The sequence below is a fragment of the Oculina patagonica genome, chromosome 9, assembly GCF_052425735.1.
Source record: "Oculina patagonica isolate OP01 chromosome 9, crgOcupat, whole genome shotgun sequence".
Classification (NCBI taxonomy): Eukaryota; Metazoa; Cnidaria; class Anthozoa; order Scleractinia; family Oculinidae; genus Oculina; species Oculina patagonica.
The window spans coordinates 1,622,017-1,643,563 of NC_135766.1; the positions used below are offsets into that span (position 1 = coordinate 1,622,017).

At 38.3% G+C, this 21,547-nt stretch overlaps 1 protein-coding gene across 1 annotated transcript in view; it reads left to right on the forward strand.

Annotated features, from left to right (window-relative positions):
- LOC144665185 (uncharacterized) overlaps positions 1-21,547 on the forward strand; it is a 292,253-nt gene that overhangs the window by 53,184 nt on the left and 217,522 nt on the right. Inside the window, exons 7-9 of the mRNA XM_078526363.1 lie at positions 10,413-11,618; positions 13,207-13,287; positions 15,566-15,640. Of these exons, the coding sequence (XP_078382489.1) occupies positions 10,413-11,618; positions 13,207-13,287; positions 15,566-15,640 (1,362 nt within the window). The remainder of the gene's footprint in view (positions 1-10,412; positions 11,619-13,206; positions 13,288-15,565; positions 15,641-21,547) is intronic.

Sequence of the window (21,547 nt, forward strand, 5' to 3'; positions counted from 1 at the left end):
TGTCCATCTCGCACGTGCGAAAAGTATTGTCGCATTCTGATTGTTTTTTCGTTTGTAAACTTAAGACTAACCCATGAACCCTGCTTGGGTATAACTATAGTTAGTGTGTATTGTTTTGGATCAGCGAGGCGTAAATTTTCTAACTATAGTAAGGGTGAACAGAGAGGCGGTCACATTACCGAAATAGCTATAATAACTATAGGTAACGCCATCTTAACTATAGTTAGCAGTCCAGATGTGACTGCAGCCATTGTGGGATCAACCGCCGATTGTCTGCAATTGTCACGCATGTTTCCTCGTTTTTTGCTGTTTTAATTGCATCAAAGAAATGTTTGAACATCTGCTGCTCATATATTTTCAAGATATGAACACCAAACGTAAAACTTGGTGAAAAAAAATTCAGTCGTGGCTCGAAGAGCTCTTTGATTCTGAAAAAATCTGTAAACCAATCCGTTTCATCCGATTTACAAACGCATAAGACTTAAAACAGAAGACCATAGTCTCATAACAACAGTGTTCTCCCTAGTTTTCAGCACAGCAGGTAAGAAAACTTTTTAAACTGGTAAAGAAATTCCGGTAAATCCCAGTCGTTTTCTAGTCTACCTACATGAAACAGAATGTTGTCCAAATGCTGGTCGAATTTTATTTCATGACAACGTTATTATGGCCTTGCAGACCTCTTTCGCCTGCTATACAGCCTACGAAAAATTGCATAAAATCTTCTGTTGTTTTAAGGATACATTTGCTGTCGCTTACATGACGTACTACTTAAAAAATCGGCGGTCCTGTTTCCTGTTTGCTACGAAATTGCTGCAGCTCTTTTTTTCTTTGCTTCGAATACTCAGCAATCACGACAGCGTTGTTACAAAGTTGTATTCCGAGTGCTTCTTTTAACCTGTCATCTGGATTTTGTTTTAAACACTTACGAACTTATGAGAAGAATTTGACATCGAATGCTGCCTTTGTCTTCACCACGCGTCAGCTACAGTCAACTAAGCAATCAACTATTTTCTGCATTTTGCATGTTTTTGAAAACTGAACTATTATATGTAAGTAATATTTCTCACTTCTGGAATTATTATTACCTCTTTGCCTTTGTGATTGTTTTTATTTTCAATGGACAAAGTGAAAGGACAGCAAGGATTGCTGCCGCTTCATTGTGGAATCGATCGTGGAAACTGGGCATCAACAGATGTGCACTTGCCGCGAAGTGAAACACCTGCAAAACTTGCTCTTTCCTCGAGACCAGCCCTCATAGATTCGGAAAGCGAAGGGAAATAAAGAATATTGAATACTAGCACATATTCGTAAATGAATATTGCATTTGTCGCTGTTTATTTTCAATCTGTTATTTTATTTTCAATCATGCTACGAAGGTGAAACGAGTGGTGTTACTTTGTTATTTACCTGTTGAATTTACAAGATATTTTAGCGATTCTAGGCGGTAAAGAGTCGTGTTACAAGCGGTAAATTTTACCGGTTACCGCCTGATAAGGAGAACACTGTAACAAGTTTTAAATGCCTTTGCCGTGTAAAAAAGTTACTTTTGAAACTTAACTCAGTTATCGCCAGTTCATCCAACAAGTCAGACACGGCGAAGTATGCGTTCGGGAGCGACAAATATAATTATTATTTTCGTAGTCTTGTCTCTTCATCCTGAAAGATTGCGGTTCTGGACGTCTTTATTGAAACAGAGCGAAATATTTTCCAGTATTTTAAAGTTTTGCGGAACATTCAGATCCAACGTTCGAACTGAACACCCCTCTGTAACAGACCTGGTGACACCTGATTTTCCACCAGGTTTTCAACACAAAATCGACCAGGGCAGTCAAAAATCCACCAGGTTGATTACTTTTTTTTCACCAGGGAGGGTGTTGATATATTAGATCTAACCAATTATTGATGCAAACTCTGTGAGCCAGTATGCAATAAACTTAGCGGGGTTATCATGCACGATTTTTCGCACCGATGTTGTCTAAGGGCTGTAGATGACACCGTCGTTTTTTTTCGGCTTGTACGTAAACAACTGAAGTAACATAGAAACGGCAAACGGGCCGTTTAGAGATCCCCGTGAGTTCTTTTTATCGAACAGTGAATTACCGCCACTAGATCCGCAATGGGTCAAATTTAGCAAACAATTGTCGCAATGAGCCAACGAGTCGCCCTACTATTGACATGGTTAGTTTACCCTTGGACTAGACTTGCCTGCAAGTCGAGCTCAGCAAGCGCAAAGAGAGAAGATCACACAGAGCGCGGAAACGAGAAACGAGAAGCGAACGACTTTTAAAAAGTCTACCCTTGGGCTTGAAGCAGTCGCCGGGGTTATATTCCTAAAAACCTCTGAAATTCTCGCTTGCACGTTTTTGTCCATCAGGGCATCAAACAAGGCACGCAATGCATGCAGAGGCGATGACAAACAGAAGAACAAATTCCGCCAATAACCTTATGATATAAGGTGATGGACTGACATCATGGTCGGAAAATGATTACACTTCCTTTTGATGCATGTTACTTTTCCAGGTCTTAGCAGGATTGCAGGCAGGATTTGAAACGACGGTTCTGAAATATGCAAACGACGAAACGACGGATCTGAAAGATGTAATCGTGTGAACGCCGAAGATGTAAGCTACTCGGGAGCTCTTCCGCTCACTTCGCTCGCGTAATCCTTCTCGAGAGCCTATTCACAGCCTAGCTACTCGAGGTCCTCCCCGGGAAATTTTGAAAAAAATAGACAGGCTGAAATCACATTTCGTGCGTTTTAAAGGGAGTTTCATATGCAAATAGGCACCTAAAAGTTAACTTAAAAAAAACACGATTATTTCTAGACCTTTTTAGTTAAAATCAAAGCGTCTTATTTTTGGAAGGGAAACTGGACGCACTTCACCAGGCAATCAACTTTGCACTCGACGAATTACACCTGCCAAAACCTACATTAACGACTACAATATTCCTAAACTGCGCGTCGAAGGACTTTGAGAAAGTCTAGGTAAGCGGTAATTCAGCCAGATATTCGACAGTTTTTCAAAGAAATTGGGAGATTTTTTCGTGGGATTATAATTATTTTCTCGACTTCCTAGTTTGAACGTCTATCTAGCCCTGCTAATCTGAATACAAGTTTAATTACTTTTCCAGAAGGTAAATTGCATAAATATTTATTATCAAAAGAGCCTAGCGTCAAGAGACAGAATCAGCGCCAAGATATATTCGCGCGTGCCCCAAGGTGAGCCTGCTCGCAGGCTAAAGACAGATCCAGAGGCTGCCTAGCACGGGCGCACCTAAATTTAAACTCCGCATCCGTTTACATTTAAAGTTGAAAAATGTTCAATATGCCGGCCCTTATTCGTTGATCCATTTTTAGAAGGTCAAAGCATAAAAAAATCTAAATAAGAGAACCGTTTGCTTATATTTTTTACATGTCGAATAAATTATCTCTTTTTCGGAGTTAGCGAGCAACGAAAAATATGTGTTTTAAATTAATGACTGCTGTCCCCCAGCCCCGGGCTCCAGCCGTAGGCATCAATAGTTTCATGTAGGTGAAAGCTACACAAAGTTCTATTTAGACAGTACTTACATCTTAAGGCAGCTTTATTATTAAAATTTACCGTAATACGCCACTTGAATGATCTTGAATGTACTTGAATTACTCGCGTATATTTTACATCACATTGTGCCGGCGGGCTGCAAAGGTACACATGATATTTTATACATTAAGCGCCTTTCAAACTGCTCGAGACTGCTTAATCGAAGGGAAAAGGCCGCTTAATACTCACCAAGAATTATGTGGGTCAAGCTGATTATCCTCTGCGTAGTTATTCGATAAAACGCTGTAAAAAGCCGGGTCAAAAATACTTCCACACATTTATCTTGGGCCGGGCGCGCTGTTCAAATCGCTCTGAATCATTCACAAGCTCGTAAATTATACATACAGTAAAGGAAACATATCTGTTTTGTCTCTTCAGTGACGTGCATGACAGCAGAACAAGGGACGAAAACAATCAGTAAATTACTTTTAGCTATATTTACATCGAGTTATAGTCAATTATTAAATTACCTTTTTGCTGCGCGTCGTTTTTTTGTTTATTTAAGCCAGCAGAAAGATTTAGGTTGATTTTTCCTGACTACGTAAACAAAATTCTTCACCAGGGAGAAAAACAATCGACCAGGGATTTTTCAGATAATCACCAGGTACCAGGGAGGTCAAATGTCCACCAGGGAGGGCAAAATAACCCACCAGGTCGAGTTCCACCAGGTCTGTTACAGAGGGGTGTAACTGAAGCAGCCAACATGTAAATAAAGAAATAAACATATTTTATCCATTTCTAAAAGTTTTCACAACGAATTAAATAACATTGCGAATTCACAGCAAAAACAGTGATAAGAAATGTAGTCGAGGAAAAGAAGGATGTTTTTGTCAACCTACCTACGGGTTTCGGAAAGTCTCTCCTGTATCGAGTCATTTTGATCGGAAATTGTAAACATTTCGAGGCTTTCCCACAGCACGAAGCTGCCTCAGTTTCTCCATTGTCTTTCTAGACTCTAATTAATAAGCGTTCCGTTCTTGGAATTTTTCGATCCTTAAAGATTCTCCTCAATTCAGTTTTAAGCTCTTGAAGATGACCAGAGGCCTTTTTAAACGTTATATAAAGCCGTCGATAGCATGCTTTGCAAACTGACAACTCGCTGGTCGCTGAATATCGATAACAACATCAAAAGCGTCTTTGACATTTTGAACTGAGAACTTCAAGATAAAACATGCAAAGCGATTGGTTAGATTACTTTCATTTGGTGGGTACGGTTCACGAGATATATAAACAGAATGGTGATTGGTTGAAATGGTGGAAAGGAATGTTGTTTGAATGTGAGCAGCCGTTTGTGGGGAGGAGCGTTGCGTGACGACACTAAAAACGGCTGCGAGGGAGACTAAGAACTATTGAGTAAACACGAAAAGCCGCCATATTGCATCTCACGATGCATTTCATTTCAAGTAGAACCCAGACTTTACCTGTCAAGAGAATGCATTTTTTGCTCGTCGTTTCGAAACATTTTGTTTTCGCGAAATTTTATGTTTGCTTCCACACTTTTAGCCCTTTTTAGTACGACACAAAAGCAATTATTTATCGGAGAACTGAAACTTTACTCGTCCAGAGAACTAGTGGCAAAAACACCTACTCGTTTTGGACGAGTGGACGACCGTTAAGTTCAAGCACTGATGCCATGCCAATACTGCGATGTACTCAGATGATGAGTACATGTGAAAAACACTGAGCATTTCCATGTAGATATTTTTTGTCCTGTGATAGAATGTTCTGGACCCGTTTACATCAATCTGTTCAACCCTACACATGTACACACCCGTACAATTTTTCCCCTATGAGATTACCTTATTATAGGAAATTAACGCTTCATGAAATTAACGCGAATTTCAGAAATTCGCGTTAATTTAAGTCGCGTTACTTTTTGTTAACGTTAATTTCCGCGCCGTTAATTTTGTGGAGCGTTAATTTCCGCGACCTTATTTTCAATTATTTTGGCCCCAATTTCTCGATACAATCCAGACGTTCTAAACTCCTAGGAAAACATTTTTTCATCAGGGTGGAAATCTACCGGTATCACTGAAACTGTGAAGAACGCTGGAAGCGGTCAGATTCTTTCGCTTAACCCATACATTCGACTAAAGAACCACGAACGTTGCTATCGTGTCGGGCTTTATGCCTAGTGCTGAAATTAACTTGTTCCCATTGTCTCAAAAGGTGTTTTTCTTTGTGTACATCACGTTATTTACTTTCATTTTGAAATGTTACCCTCTCTTTCGCGTAAATTTCCTTTATTGGGAAGTAACTTTTCCTTCGATTCACGTTAATTTAAGTCGCGTTAATTTCAAATACCTTAATTAACACAAGCGTTAATTTCCTATAATAAGGTATGTTATTACCCTTGTAAAAATTTTACCGCGATCGCGCCGCGATTGGGCTTGGATCGCGCCGCGTTTTTGGCCGCCGCGATTCTCACATCGCGACGCGATGGGCCGGGAATCGCGCCGCGATTTGTCTTGGATCGCGCCGCGATCGCGCCTAAATCTTTAAATTTAAAAACAATTATCTTGGCGTTTTGCATACCGACAAAACAAACACACAGGCTCTGTATCAAAACAACATCATTTATTTACAGAAGCTTACAGAAAAAGACGGCCAGTTTCGCTGCCGAGCACAATTATATTTCGCAAAGCCGGAGAGCGTGATTGAGTCTTTAGTTTACAAGCAAATAAGTGAACAGTTTTTCTGTAAAATGTCATGAAGGGAACAACACATACATAACGGCAACTAACCTTTTACTCGTGCTCAAGCGAAGGAAGATGCAATGATGTGATCTACCAAATGAGCGAACTATTTCTTGGTCATGCATCTGCGAAGAAGCCGAACCGTCGAAGATGTGCTTTTCCCCGAAGCTTTTTTAAATAATACAACATTTAAGTCCCAAGTATCAACAGGTACAACTTCGCATTGAATGGTCCTTACCGTCAAAATGTTTTTCTCTTTCCACTGTTCGAGTTTTGCAGTTTTTTAAAAATCACAGTTCAGCTGTAGTTCAGTCAACAAAGTCCATGACGAACCCCACAAGATAGCGCTGTTGAAATTATAAACAAGCTGTCGCTCGAATTAACAAAACAAATTCTAGCAGTTTTCACAGAGACGCTTTTCCCTCAAGTTAGGTCGCTTCTAAACTCTTGTTATTAGCAGAAGCAGCTAAAAAAGAACACATTTTTCCAGTCCTGATTGTGAAGAGAAAATTCTCGAAATAAAATTTCTTTTCTGCTTGGGATGGCGTGGCGATTGCGTGTACTATGCACCACGTGACCTAACTCAGCCAATCGTAACGCTCAGTTAACGACACCTTGCGGCAAAAGGCGGGAAAGGACTTCGATGTGTGTGGTCTACGGGAAGGTAAATATAAAGCTCTAAAAAAAGCTCATTCTGACAGCCTCTTGGGAGCCACAATTAAATTAAATGCCATATAGAGGATTTTTCAATGCGAAAAACGCAATTGCAGCGAATTCCTGATTGTATTTGCATTTGAAGAAAATGGCCGACAGAAATTTGTCATTGGATTGCTCAAAGGTATTAAGGTTCCTCAAAGATAAGAAAAGAAAAAAAACAAAGTGTTTGAAAAGATTAAAAAACGGACTGTTAAGAAATAAAAATTCTTATTATAAAATTTGAGACGATCTCTGACTTAAAAACTTTAAAAATACAAGCTTTCGGCTGTTTGAAATACAGCCTTCGACGGGTAAAATGTAAAAAGGTAAAATATGCAGTGTGTGAAGTTGCGAAATAAAAATGCTAATAACTAAGAATATTTGTTAAAAAGAATGCGAAATAAGAATGCTAATAACTAAGAATATTTGTTAAAAAAATGTTGTACTGTCCAGGTAGAGGACAGGAATTGTTATCCGCATTGGGAGTTAGCTTCGAATGCCACGCTTCCAACGTTTTTCTTGTTCTAAAGCCGCCTTTGTCAATGACAGATGCATTATCAAAGTCAATCGCGTGATTGTTGGACCAGACGTGATTGGCAATCCTTGAACCTTTTGCCGCGGTTTTTACATTTCTCAGGTGTTCTTTTTTCCTGGTGTTGAAGGCTCTGCCCGTCTCACCAATGTAACACCATGAACACTCAGAACAAGGAATTTTATAGACAACGTTTGTCTGCGATTCCAAAGAAGGTCGAAATTTTGGAGCCGGGAACTGTTGTTGGAGGGTGGTCAGTGGTTTGTTTACAACTGTGATATCGTGCTTTTTGAGGACACGGGTCAGTGGTTCTCAAAAAGCACGATATCACAGTTGTAAACAAACCACTGACCACCCTCCAACAACAGTTCCCGGCTCCAAAAATTCTCACATTTCGCATAATACTGACTTGAACAAAACTACACGGTTCTTGTAGAGTTTGCTGATACTTCATATTAAGCAAAACATATTTAAAAAGTTGTTAGAATGGTAAAAATGGTATAACAAATTTTTCTTGTCCGGTGCATGACTGGTCAAAATAACCGGCAAACCGAACTGAACGTCTATCCGGAAAATTAATTCATCATCTTGGCCGGACATTGTCCTTTGACTGGCCGTTATTTTGAGCCCTAGTTGGTATTACAAACCCACTCATAATTTGACTTTGATTGCGGCAGAATAACACACAAGCAAGCAAAAACATTCAATTGTTTGACCTGTCTAGTCCTTACAAAAGATAGAGTCAGGTGTTTCCTGATGAAATCTTGCAAATCTTGTGACCTGGCTTTTAACTGTATGTTTGTCCATTTGTACATTTGTTGTGTTAAATTTTGATGGCAGACTTTTATTATACTGTTTTAAATTTCCAATAAAACTATCCTTGATAGTTAATTTAATTGATTATTTCACAAGTCTTTTTCCACATGTTTGTTGAGAGTATTTCTTCAGAGGTTAATTCACAGGTCTATTCACAGGTTTTAAAAGTGAATTTTTTTCATATTTTGTTCACATTTTTTCACAGGTTTTTTTCACAATCATTGGCATATTAGTGTTGACACATTGTAAATTTAGGCCCTATTATTTTATTGTTATATGGACCAATTTCATCCTTTTGCCCCACCTATCCAACCCCCTCCCCCTATCAATGTTGTAGTTTGTTTCTAAGAGTCCTTTAGAATAATTTCTTTCCTTTAGAATAAGTACAATGAGTTCACTTTTCAGTTTGAAGCGCTGTTTTATGTTTACTTGTAAGATGTTGAACCCGATCGTGATGCATTTCGATTTTGACATGAAGCAAATCACAAAATCATGTGACAACCTACTATATATACGGGAGAAGTATTTCCATTTTTGAAACGTTACACACAGCTTGACCGACGGCCGATCAGTTGACGTTAGAGCAGCGCAGGTGGTTAGTCAAGGAAGCTAGCTTTCAATCATTTCAACCATTCTTTTTATGCTAATTTCGCTAATTGAATTTCAACAAAGCATGCAAAATGTTCGAAATTGCGGATTTTCCTCCCAAAATTGTAGCTAAAAAATTGCGGCTTTTCTCCCGAAATTGTCGCATGTCGTGTGCCAGGTCGTGCTCTCGCCTTGGTCTGGTAAACACGTCACACGCTCACTCAAGCATGAAGCTAAGAAGCACGTAATGTGAAGATTTCTTTCAAGAAATGTCGGAACTGTCACGAAAGCATGTTCGCTTCCAAACGAAGCCCCTCTCTGGCAGAGGTTTTACAAAATAAATCAAAAGTTAGTTCACCCGATGGAGAAAAAATCAAAGGAAAGGAAGTGACAGATGTAACATGATACTTTATTTTTCTCTCAGATCACTGTGTTGCCTTTAAAGTCTAATTAAATTAACGCCACGGGTTCTACAAGAATTCTATCGCATTGAAAAGCACACCACGTTAGGCTTTAATACAAATTTCTAAACGCGTCCCCGTTATTTTAATTTTCGCTAGCTTGAATTTCAGTTTGATATTGATACAGCAAACCAGATACTTTTGTTTTTGTCAAAAACGTAACATGATACGTTTGTTTTTGTCGAAAACGGATGTGACATGATTCTTTTGTTTTTGTCGAAAATGTATGTAACGTGGTGATAATGTAATGTGATTTATTTTCTGCAAACAGTGCAACATCGATTCTAACACAGATATTACTGATAAATTCAAGTAATGTTTTTTCAAGAATTATTTCACATGAGCTACTGTAACGCCAATTAATTTGCGGTTTTAACTTGGCGCCACGGAGTCTACAGGAATCCGTCCGCAGGAAGAAACATGCGATGTTTGTGACGCATATTAATCTGCGCATGCGCTTAGCACAAAACATCATAGCCCAAACCTGTCGGCAAACGGCCAACAGACGGCCGACAGACGGACGACAAACGGCCGACTATTGGCCGACAGACGACCGACAAACGACCAACAGTCGACCGACAGTTGGTTAGCGGGAGCTGTACTTCACAATTACCACAAGGAGAGCATAGTGCTTTCTGAAACAAATATAAACCTTTGAGTATATCCGTTTTACCAAGGGCACACGGTCAGGTGCTCTCCATCCTCTCCCCCCTTCACAGAAATAATTAATTAATTGATATTAATTAATTGGTGATTATAAGTTTACACCGCGTTAGCAGTCTAGTGGTTTAGGGGTTTTGCAAATGCCAACCTACCAAACCATCACAATAGTGCATTCTGCACTAAAAACTAGTAGTAAATTTGTCATAAAAACCGCAGAGGGAAGTCAATGTGTCAACTACTTTTGTCAAAGATTGCAGGTCCTAAAATTCACAGGTTTTTTCGCAGGTACTAAATTTTGTGATTTTTGGACAAAATTTAGCCCTTGCAAATTTCACATGTTTTTTCAGAGGGTGTTTCTGTGTCACATGCTTTTTCACAGGTTTTTCATCAGTTTCTCAGTCAATCGATGTCTTGTTCATCTGCGACGAGTGGGGATCCTCGAAGGGAGGTCTGTCGACTTTCAACAGAGAGTTTGCAGTGAATCTGGCTAAAGCATCAAACGAACGCCTAAACATTCACTGCTATGTTTGCAGTAGCAGCGAAGAGGACAGACAAGATGCGAGCAAACATGGAGTGAATTTGATCACCGCTCGGCGTCTTCCAGGATCTGTTGATCTCATGGAAGGACTGAAAATTCCACCGCCAGAGCTTCAAAACCCTGATATTGTTGTGGGCCATGGTCGAAAATTCGGCGGTGCTGCTTATTTCATTTCGGAAAGGACAAAATGTAAGTGGATACATTTCGTTCACGAATTCTGTGAAGACCTAGGAAAACACAAACTGGAAGAAGGCGCCACAGCAGACGCAATTGCAGAGAGCGAAGAGAAGAATAAAAGAGAATTAGAGCTTTGCGAAGCAGCCGACGTGGTTGTTGCTGTGGGCTCTCAACTACAAAGAAAATACAGCAGACTTCTTCCAGACATCAGAGTAGAAGTTATTACACCTGGAATGTTCGAGAACTTTGTCATTCAAAGGGAGGTCAAATTTCTACAAGCAGAGGAGTTTAGTGTTTCTATGTTCAGTCGGGGAAGTTTTGAGGACTTTGTACTCAAGGGATATGACATCATAGGAGATGCAGTAGGGTCTCTAGGAAGAAAATATGGACTCACTTTTGTTGGTTCTCCACAAGGTAAACAGAAAAAAATACAGAATTGGTTTTTCAACAAAACGAAAATAGCAAAAAATCAACTAACCATCCGTGGCTATTGTGACTTTGAGGAAATAAAAAAGATGTTTCGTGAAGCTGATGTTATAGTCATGCCATCCCGCACAGAAGGCTTTGGTCTGGTGGCCCTGGAAGCAATATCGGCTGGTGTCCCTGTTCTTGTTTCCAGTGAATGTGGAATAGCTAAAACATTAAAGGATGTGAAAGGTGGGAAGTCTGTGGTAGTCAATTCCGATAAGCCAGAGGAGTGGGCGAGAAGAATCCATGATTTATCTGAGCTGAAAGCAGAAGAGAGAAATGCCCGTGCTATTCATCTCAGAGAACAGTATGGAAAGACATACTCCTGGAAAAAAGAATGTACAAAATTTGAACAGATGATACATGAATTAGTGCAGAGTCCTCACAGAGCGGGTTTGACAGGTTTGTATAATTAATAAGGTATCAGTGTACCCCAAATGACCATCATGCGTTGGAGCTGCTTTACAGTCTGGTAATTAACCCAAACCCCAGCAGAGTATATATTTTCTGAAAGCTTAGGAATTGTAGATTACGGAGATATATTTATTTTAAGTAAAAATATAAATGTTATCCAAAAAGAGCGTGTTATTTCCAAAAGTACCGAGGCTCATAAATCGGGTTCGTTTTCGGACAAATTTAAGTGGGAAAAAGCGATTAGCATCGCTATGTGTTCTTCACACATTTCTATAAGAAACTGTGTCGGGGAATATTGATTACTTGTCTGGTTTGTTTTTGGCACCCAATTAAGCTTTAAGAGTGTAAGGAACAACTATTGTCTGCGTTTAAGCAGCCATAACTTTTGAAAGAAGAAAAAAGTTTAAATTCACCGACACAGTTTTGTTGCTCAATTATCGGACAACATTCTTGCCAAATTTCAGCGAAAAATGTTGAAACCTCATTGAAAACATTCTTGCAGCATTCTTGGAACACGAGAAAGGAATGGGAAAATGTTTCTTCACGTCTGAAAAACTATGCATTTTGTCAGCGAAAAACACCCAAAGCATCTCGTCGAAAACCAAGAACTGTGATATAAAATCACGCAACGGTAGATCGCCGCGCTTCTCTAGACAACCTGTTGGCAGCTATCAATATCAAATAATTAATGGTAAGAAAAGTTTTTCGTTCATAACTTTGTGTACAGTCAATCTTTTTCCATGCTCTTTTTTTTTGAATGAAAGGTCTTAATGAGATTTACCTGAAAATACCAAAATATATTTTTCTTAAAAATGGTCAATTTTGAGGTATACTGTTACCTTAAATGCACCAGTCATTTGAAACCCTCACTCTCACTTTCCCTTATGTTAAGGAACTGTATCATGGATGTTAGCCTTATGGCCATCGGATTGAGCGAAAAATATACCAAAATATCCACTTTAAAAAGTGAAGGAACATTTGAATAACACAGCTAAAAATGATAATATACACAAAAAAAATTCAATTACGGTACAAATGGCGATTTTTTAAATAAGGAACAGGGAATTGGGGAATGAGGAATGGAGAACGATGAAAGGAACTAGGAGGTGAATCACTAAAAGGGGGGATCTTTGAAAAGGGAGAATCTCTAGTCAGGGAATCTTAAATTGGCTGAATCTGTAAAAGGAGGAGTTTAAAAAAGCTAGGAGGAATCTTTAATTGGGTGAATCTCAAAAAGGGGAATCTCATAAAGGGGGAAACTCTAAAAGAGGCAATCCGCATTTATGGCAAAGGAAAAAAAGAAAGATAAATATAATTCCAGGCAAAATTAAAAAAGAGCGATAGCACCCCAATGATTACATTACAAGTTGTCAGAACAGGGCTCAGATCTCATAAATAGGATTATGTATGGGAAGTTGCTTTCACCAGATTTCCCAATGCCCCCAACACCGTCAATTTGTGAGCTTTTCTAGAACTTAAAAAGCCTGCAGTACTGGTGACTTTATCAGCCTATTAGTGATATTTACTAACAATAAACAGCTGGACTAAAAATGTTGTTGACCTTCATTCTTCTCAGCTCAAGATGGAAATACAGTTTCTCTGTCCTCTTCAACCAACACAAGAGTAAAAGAGAATAAAGAACGAGAGTCACCAACAGGTGAGTCAGTCGATCTATACATGTCGAATATTATGGTGACAACAGCTCCTAAGTGCCTTATTTTTAGTATTTTTTAGTAATATAATAATGTTGTTCACCGGGCCTGACTTTAAAATCTTGAACTACATCTTGACTTCAAACAGGCACCTCTCATTTACAAATTTTCACGAAGGGCAGTGGTTTGTGGTTGTGTTAATAATTTTTTGATGTATTTTTGAGATATATTTTCAAAAATAGCTCTCAGTCGGCGCGATGGACTGTGTAGTCAGTGGCTCAGTCAGCGAAGTATGTTTGTTAATCACACCAATCAGGTCTCAGGTACTATCAGAACCAATCAAATTGCAGTCTATAAAGGCTAAGTAGTATGACGAAATTATGTGTCGCAGTTCGTTTTTGTTGAAAGATTTCAACTGGAAGATAGAAACGTGTTTTTCGTAACAACGCACATGCCGGTCAGCAAAAGGCCCAACACAAAACTGTTTTTCGTCTTATTTGAGCGTTTGTTTTGCAGAGGCTAGCTTTCCTGACCGTAGTAACAATTAAAAATCAAATAAAGCATTTGCACAAAGCAGATTTAAAGAATATGTTGTCATTATGATGTTAATACTGTAGCCATATTTACAAAGAGTCGAAGAAATGGAAAGGAATCTTCTTTAGATTCCTAAATATTACTGGAGACTCCGTCCCAACAAATGCAAACCGCAATTAATTTAATTAGTCTCTTGAGCGTCTTGCTTAATTCACCAATTCAGAAGTGGCGTTTGTGTTTATACCTTTAAAACATCTCGTTCAAACATTTAATGAACCGGTATAGACCAATTAGTTCTTGTTTGTTGAATGACATTTACAAGGAAACAAAATCGTTTGTTGAAACAGTTCTCACAGGAAACAAATAGTCCAGGTGTACTGCGCTTTAAAGAACTTTCCCGAAGAAAATTGGGTTTCGATTTGATTCGTTTATATTATTACTTCGTATATTACTTTTCGTTCAATGACTATTGAGCGTGTAACATGGAGACATGGCTTTTTCGAGAAAAACAAAAGTATCTTAAAGAACTCATTAATAATTCATAAAGAAAATACAAAAGAAATTAATATCAGATATAAAGACACGGCTAAACTTAACGTCCACTTTTCTAGGCCAAAATAACCCCAAATGTAAATATAAGTGCAAGAATGAGTTGATCTACATCAGAAGATTTTTAAGCCGTTCAATAAATTCGCAGTTCGTGTTTTATCAAGTCTAAAACGCTTGGCTGCGCCTCGTGTTTTAAACTTGATGAAACACTGCTGCTCATTTATTAAACATTACATAAAACACTGCTGCTCATTTATTAAACATTACATAAAACACTGCTGCTCATTTATTAAACATTACATGTTACAAAAGTGAAAAAAACAATAGTATCATGTTACAGTGTTTGGCAAAAAGCCAAAAGTATACCGTAACAAACAAAAGTACCACGTTACGGTTGTTGAAAAGCTAACAACAAAATACAGAATAAGAGCGTGCCATTTCGTGACATTTTGATAATTAAATTAGTTCTTGTTTTTTAATTAAATGATGAAAATTCGCGTATTGAATAAAACTGTTCTGACGTACAAAGTGCACGTAAAAAATATTTTGTTTGCAAGCAAATTCCGTGCAAAAAAGTGACTCCGTGGGCCGCCAAACAAAAAATTGCTCAACCCATTTATTGACATAAACCATCCCAACAGGACAATCACTCAGTCTCACCCCAAGCCACCCCTTAAATTAAAAAAAAATAACTCCTGCACGCTTAGCGTGCCTATGTTTTTATTTTTGCATCTGCATGACTGCTGTCTGCAGCCACTAGAAGGCTGATGCAATTTTTTATCATGCTCTCCTCGGATGCAAACAAAAGTGCCAAAACATTGAACAAAGTGGGATCATCAACCTCATGTACCTGAAATCTGCTTGGAGTACCAGGTATCAGCTTAAATGCACCAAATGTGTTTTTTTATTCGTGACATAAAAAATGGACCCAGACTGAATTCAAGTGCCACGCATACTTGAGTACATGTTTAAATTGCATGTGCCTTCCTTCATAGCTTGTATTCATTCATTTCTTTGTTCATTTTAATTAAATCGCTATTTTCTTACATGCCTTCATTTTGGTTATGTTTTTAAATGAGTCAGATGATAGTGATATTAGGTTCTAAGTGATAATTGGATAAGGGCACAAAGTCAATAGTTAATGACATGTTGATTGGCACCAAGAGAGTCATTTAATGTAGTTATTTCTCTTCTTTTCAGATGCAGATCATGCAACACCCATACCTTTAGACAGAAAGAGAGCAACAAGTAACAAAGGAGGAGTGTTGCCAACAGGTGTGTTGGTGTGTGAATAGGGAGGGGGAGGGGGAGGGAATACTAAAGAAATTATATCCTACAACATTTTTATACGGGAATGGCCTTTGATTTTCGATGATTTTTCTATTTTTTGTATGGGAATGGCATTTGATAAAGTACGATTTGTCTTCGGGGCGATTCCTGGTATGTCTTCTTCGACGATTCTTCCGAAACAATGCTCTTGAAAATACCGTAACAGTGGTTTTTCATTGACGCAAGTACGCTCACTGAGTCGTGTTCGTCAAGATTCTGTCTCGCTTTCAGTTCACAAAATATAATTTTCGTGGTAAAAACGTACAGGAATAAGAAGTATCATGCTAATCTTTAACACTAATTACATGGTGGAGGTTAACAAATATGATTTAAATAATTCTAGGATTATTTAACAACAGCCTATAAAAAGTACAGCTGATTGTGATAATAGCTTAGTGAGCTCATTAAGAGAATAGTTATCAGCATAGATTGATAAAGGAAGTATGTTTGAGTCGTTCTTAGGGGCGATCGCGACGCGAACGCCCCTAAGAACGACTGTGTGGGAGGTTTGAGAGCTCAGTGAGTTGAATTTCACAAAATTCAAAGGGACCAAATTCTGTCAAATTTGGCTTCCTGAATTCTGCTCAAATTGAGCACCCAGAATTTTCCAAATGGGGGCATTCTAAATTCGGCATAACCGTATTTGATGGAACTTGATGCGTAATTTCACAAAATGTGCCTTTCGTGGAAGAGAAATGACTAAAGCGAAATGACAGCTGCTACAATAAAACGAACACTACTTTAAAATGAAAAAAAAAAAAACAATTATGGCGGGGATAACCCCTCATAAATTTCAAACATGATTTTGAGAAAAAATTAAAACTGGCGGAAAAATGACCAGTTTTGAATGAATGAAAAATGACCATGTGGAAATTTCAACAATCAATAAAGCTAAAGTTGATTCCTTGAGCTTTTCCGATCGATGTGCAGGATGCACTATTAACACATATTAATCGGAAAACACTTCATTTCTGCCAACTTTGACATTTTTATCTTTTTCTGCCATTCATTAACAAGGTATTTCTTCATTCATCACAGTTTTTAAATCATATTATTTTTGCACCTGATTTTGTGCTGTGTTCGTGAAAGCGTTCCTAGCTTAGTAATCAGGCACTAGTATCCAGGCCCATCGCCAAAAGACACGTGGAACGCCTGGAGGTTTAAGGACGGTGCCTCCTATTGCTACTGCACACTTGTTCTGCGCATCACGCAATGCATTGATCACACTGAGCACGCGCACTTTTGATTAATTTGCTCGCTCAAAATTCAAACTCACGAATTCAACTACGCGACCAAGCGCGCGACTAAAAAGCAAGAAAGACTTCTCTGCGACGAAATCCAGTTTATATGGACATACACTAAGCCAGGGACAGCGGAAACAGCGGAAGAGCAACATAACAGTAACCATTGACCGCTAACCACTGAAAATGGCTCACATTAACAGGGCTCAAAATAACGGCCGGTCAACGGACAATGTCCGGCCAAAATGACGACTTGTCCGGACAAAATTTTGATTCGGCAGTCATTTTGACCGGTCACGTACACGGCTTTCTCGTTAATCTCTTGGCAGTCTTGAAGAAAGAGAACTTTTAAAAGAGGGCATCTTTTAGGAAGCTCGATGAACAACGAGTCCGAGCATATTAATAAAGACCAGTAAAGTGCTTACAACCAAGATCGCCTCCACCCGTAAGTCGTTAACTAATGTAAAACTATGCAGAGTAACATAACATTACGGCTACTGAGCATTTTATTTTATGTAGAGTAGAACGCAGAAGAAATGGAAATTCAAAAAGCGAACATAATAAAATGACATTTTTAGCGATCAAAACATTAAAGCTTAAGCCTTATACTCTTTAACAACGAGTGTTTTAGCTTATGAGGTGAAATTTTTGGCAGAATAGGCTATTGATTCAAAGTAAATACTCAATATTTTGACCGGTCAAAAACGAGACATGACCGAGCAAAAATTGATTTGGCCGGTCAACATGACCAGTCAGTATCCAAAAATTATTTTGAGCCCTGCATTAACAGTTAAAAACAAATCGCTAAGCGCTAAAACGTAACCCGCAAACTGCTAACTACAAATGGCGTAGTGCACGCGCGAGATGCAAATATTATGCAAATATTCAACTCGCTAGGGAGGGGATAGGAAAAATGTAACAGACCCCAAAAGTGATTCCACAGAACCTGAAAACAACTGGTATAACTTTTAAAAACACGTGGTGACCCCTACGTTTTTTTTTATAAAATGAAAGTGGTAATTCTATCCGGAGCACATGTTTAATTTTTCATAAGTGAAAAAAATTAGGCCGATTTTCTGGCCGTGCAAGTGAGAGCTGCCAGAGTCAAAAATGGCTCAAAGGCAATTATTTTGTTAATAAAAACGTGGATCACGCAGTTCCGAAGACATTATTTGTTAGTTATTTTAAAGATTGTTATATTTAATGTTGATTTTGTTCATGAAAACAAAATAAATATTTATCGTGTATAAATAAAAGCTATTATTATTATTATTATTATTATTATTATTATTATTATTATTAAAAACCAATTTCAAATAAAATTTGCAAGGAAATTTTATTTAGTTTTACCTTATTTTAAAATGCCACGTCGGCACTTTTTTCCAGATTTCAAATAAAATAAAATATTTAAAATTTGTGTGACAATTCAGCCAACAAAACAAGACTGGAGGAAAATATCTTTATGTAAGGAAAAATGTGCACGATTCCATCAACTTTTTAATGGTGTGGTTTATCAGTGCTGTTAAGTTTTACATACATAGACTTTATTTCATCTCGAATTTTAGAGTAGCTTTAAATATAATTATATAATAATATTGTAGCTAATATCTTCGAGAAAAATAAATAATAATAATATATAAAAAAATGTAAAATGCAAAATGTGAAAAAAAATAGTAAATGCAACTAAACAAAAGTCATTCCCTGAATGTTCCTTTTAAACTCTGTAAAGTCGTCTCTTCAATCTTAATTTTTGTCAATATTATTACTCTAGGCAGCGAATTTGTGGACAAGGATAAGAGTGAATGGAATTTACTTCACGTAGCAGCAACGCACGGTGATGTTACCAAAATTGAATCCTTGCTTTCTCTTGGATTTTCCATTGAATCCGGAGATGATCACGGTAGAACACCACTGATGTTAGCTGCTGTTTGTGACAAGCTACAGGCTGTGGAGTGTCTGCTGGCAAAGGGCGCTAATCCATCATTAGAAGACAACGATGGATGGAATTTGTTACATTATTCCTCACAGGGTGGCAACCCTGTTATTATTGAGTTAATGCTTAGTCACGTGCCTAGCATTGACTCAATAAATGACGGGGGTGTCACGGCACTGATGGTAGCTGCAGCTTTCAGTGGCAAGCTACAGGCTGTGGAGTATCTGCTGGCAAAGGGCGCTGATCCATCTCCAGAAGACAACAATGGATGGAATTCGTTACATTGGGCCTCATATGGTGGCAACACTGCTGTTATCGAGAAGATCCTCTCTTACGGAATTGACATTGAATCCAGAGACAAGGATGGTTCAACGCCACTAATGCTTGCACAAGAGAGAGGTAAATCCGAGGCAGTGACGTATCTTCTTAGCAAAGGTGCCAAGCCTTCTTAGTTAAGTGAGAAACGTAAGAGTACTTCTTGAGGCATGCTCAGTGAATCAGTGGTGGTGGGCATTTGTAAATACTTAATATTAACTTGAAGTTGATGAGGTGAATTAACTGCCGATTTACGCTAATTTTGTTTGATTTTAAAGACGGCCAGCTAACACAATGTCAAAATCCAAAGCTCATTTCAATTTACCTTATCAACTGCAAGTTTAAACTTGATGACAATATGGTTATCACTACTTTCCTGTGGAGTCCCAGGTTAAGTTGTCACGTAACGCATCTCGTGAGCGTTGCGTGACGATTTTAATAACGGCTACGGATTAGACGAGAATCATTTGGCTGATTAGGACATGGCAAATTTAAGTGATAGAAGCTAAGGGCCGATCATTTAAACGAGGTCTATGTTAGACCTGGTATACGCTTTAATTAAGTGTTTACACACGACCAAATGAAAGCGAAATTATTGTATTATTAAAACGTGTGTGAACCAAAATTTTACTAAGACGTTAAGGCGTGTTGTAGTAAGTGTGACTATCCCATGAAGTGTAGTTTACACCACGGCTAATAAGCCGTAAAATTAACGCTGCGATAAAATGACCGTAGCCTGTCAAGGTTTTCAAAACACTAAATGATCGTCGCTCATTTAGTTAACCGTGCGAAGCCGGTTCATAATCTGGCTGGCATTTTTTTGTCGTTTTTATTTTTTTGTCGGTAAATCGTTCCAGACCCACGCGGCCCAGCCGGCTCCTTTGTCACGGTCACGCAATATTTGATGACCGCTTGGACATGTCCAAGCAATTTAAAAACTACCACTATGTCAGACCCATGCCACGCGATCGATCGCCTGTAGATATAAATAATCATTCACTTATTTTAAAAATATTTACGAACACTCTGCGCTCTGTGTGAAATAGTTATTTTTGAGTTATTTAGGCGTTTAGCTCGGAGCGAGTGCAAGTCGTACAATTTATACGAAATGTGTAGAATATTGCAAAAAGAACGACTTGTTTTCGGGATATTCCAATTTTTGTTTTGAGTTTATTCTGGAAATCGAAACGTATATTGCAAGCTCAGCACGGGATACCCGTCATCGCGCCAGGGGAATTACCTGCGCAAGCAAGTATGCTCTATTTACCGCTAATTCGAGAAAGGTTGTCGGAAAGACTACTATTTATTTTGGCGTGAAATGGACTTCTTTTAATGCCATTCATGAACTGGTTTGGGTTTATTTTATTGAACATTCGGAACAAAATAAATATTTGCATGCGTAAGCAGGCATTTCTCCGGCCAGGCATGCTGAAATTCATGTCACGCACACTTCGTGACTGACGCAAACACGACTTGTGTGTTTCTCAAGTGACTGCTTTTCTACAGACTTTTTACTGTGCAGCGCGTCTTTCTAGCCTAAGAACTGAAAGAGGTGGTCAAACACTAGCAGCACGGTTATAAACTGCTTGCAGATTCTTGTTTATTGTAAAACACCTTGACCAGTTGCCATTTAGACACTTCGTAAAATTTAATTAGCGTGGCCTTTACTGCTCTGAAGGCACAAGACAATGTTATGGCTTACTCCGCTAGCAACAAACACGGAAGCTATTTAGTATTACAGTGTTTGTATTGAAATTTATTGTTAAATGTTTTGTCATTTATTTTCAAGTCCTGTAGGCATCTTTCTCAAAATTCAACTTAAAGTTTAGCAGATGATTTGGGTCAAGTTAATATGGACAATGAAAAGTATTAAGTTAAACTTACAAAATATTGTATCAGTGTAATTATGTTATAGAGAAAAATGGAGAACATTAATGTCCGGCTCTATCCCGCTCCCGGGGGCAAGGAACTGAGCAGAGTTCAATTGTAAGTACCTTTGTTTCTACTTAGTAGATTTAAAATGACAAGCAATTCGAAGGTCAGTATCAAGGAATCTAATATTATAAGTAGTTTTCGTTTCAGTGTAACTGTACAAAGCTACCTTCAATTTAAAACTACAGAATATTGTCCAGTCAAGTCTGTAGTGTCAAGCAACTTAAAGATGAATTCCAGTCCGTACTGCGCAATCTCGGCTGCAATGTTTATCAGAGCCCAACACGAAGGAATGTTTACAAGCAAAACTAAAAATTCCGCGACAAACTTACCTTTTTCTTCATTATTAACGTCAGATATCCTTGCAGAACAAATAATAACGAGTAGAGGAACCTTGACGCTATTTCAAACCGACGTTTCAGCTCATCGGAA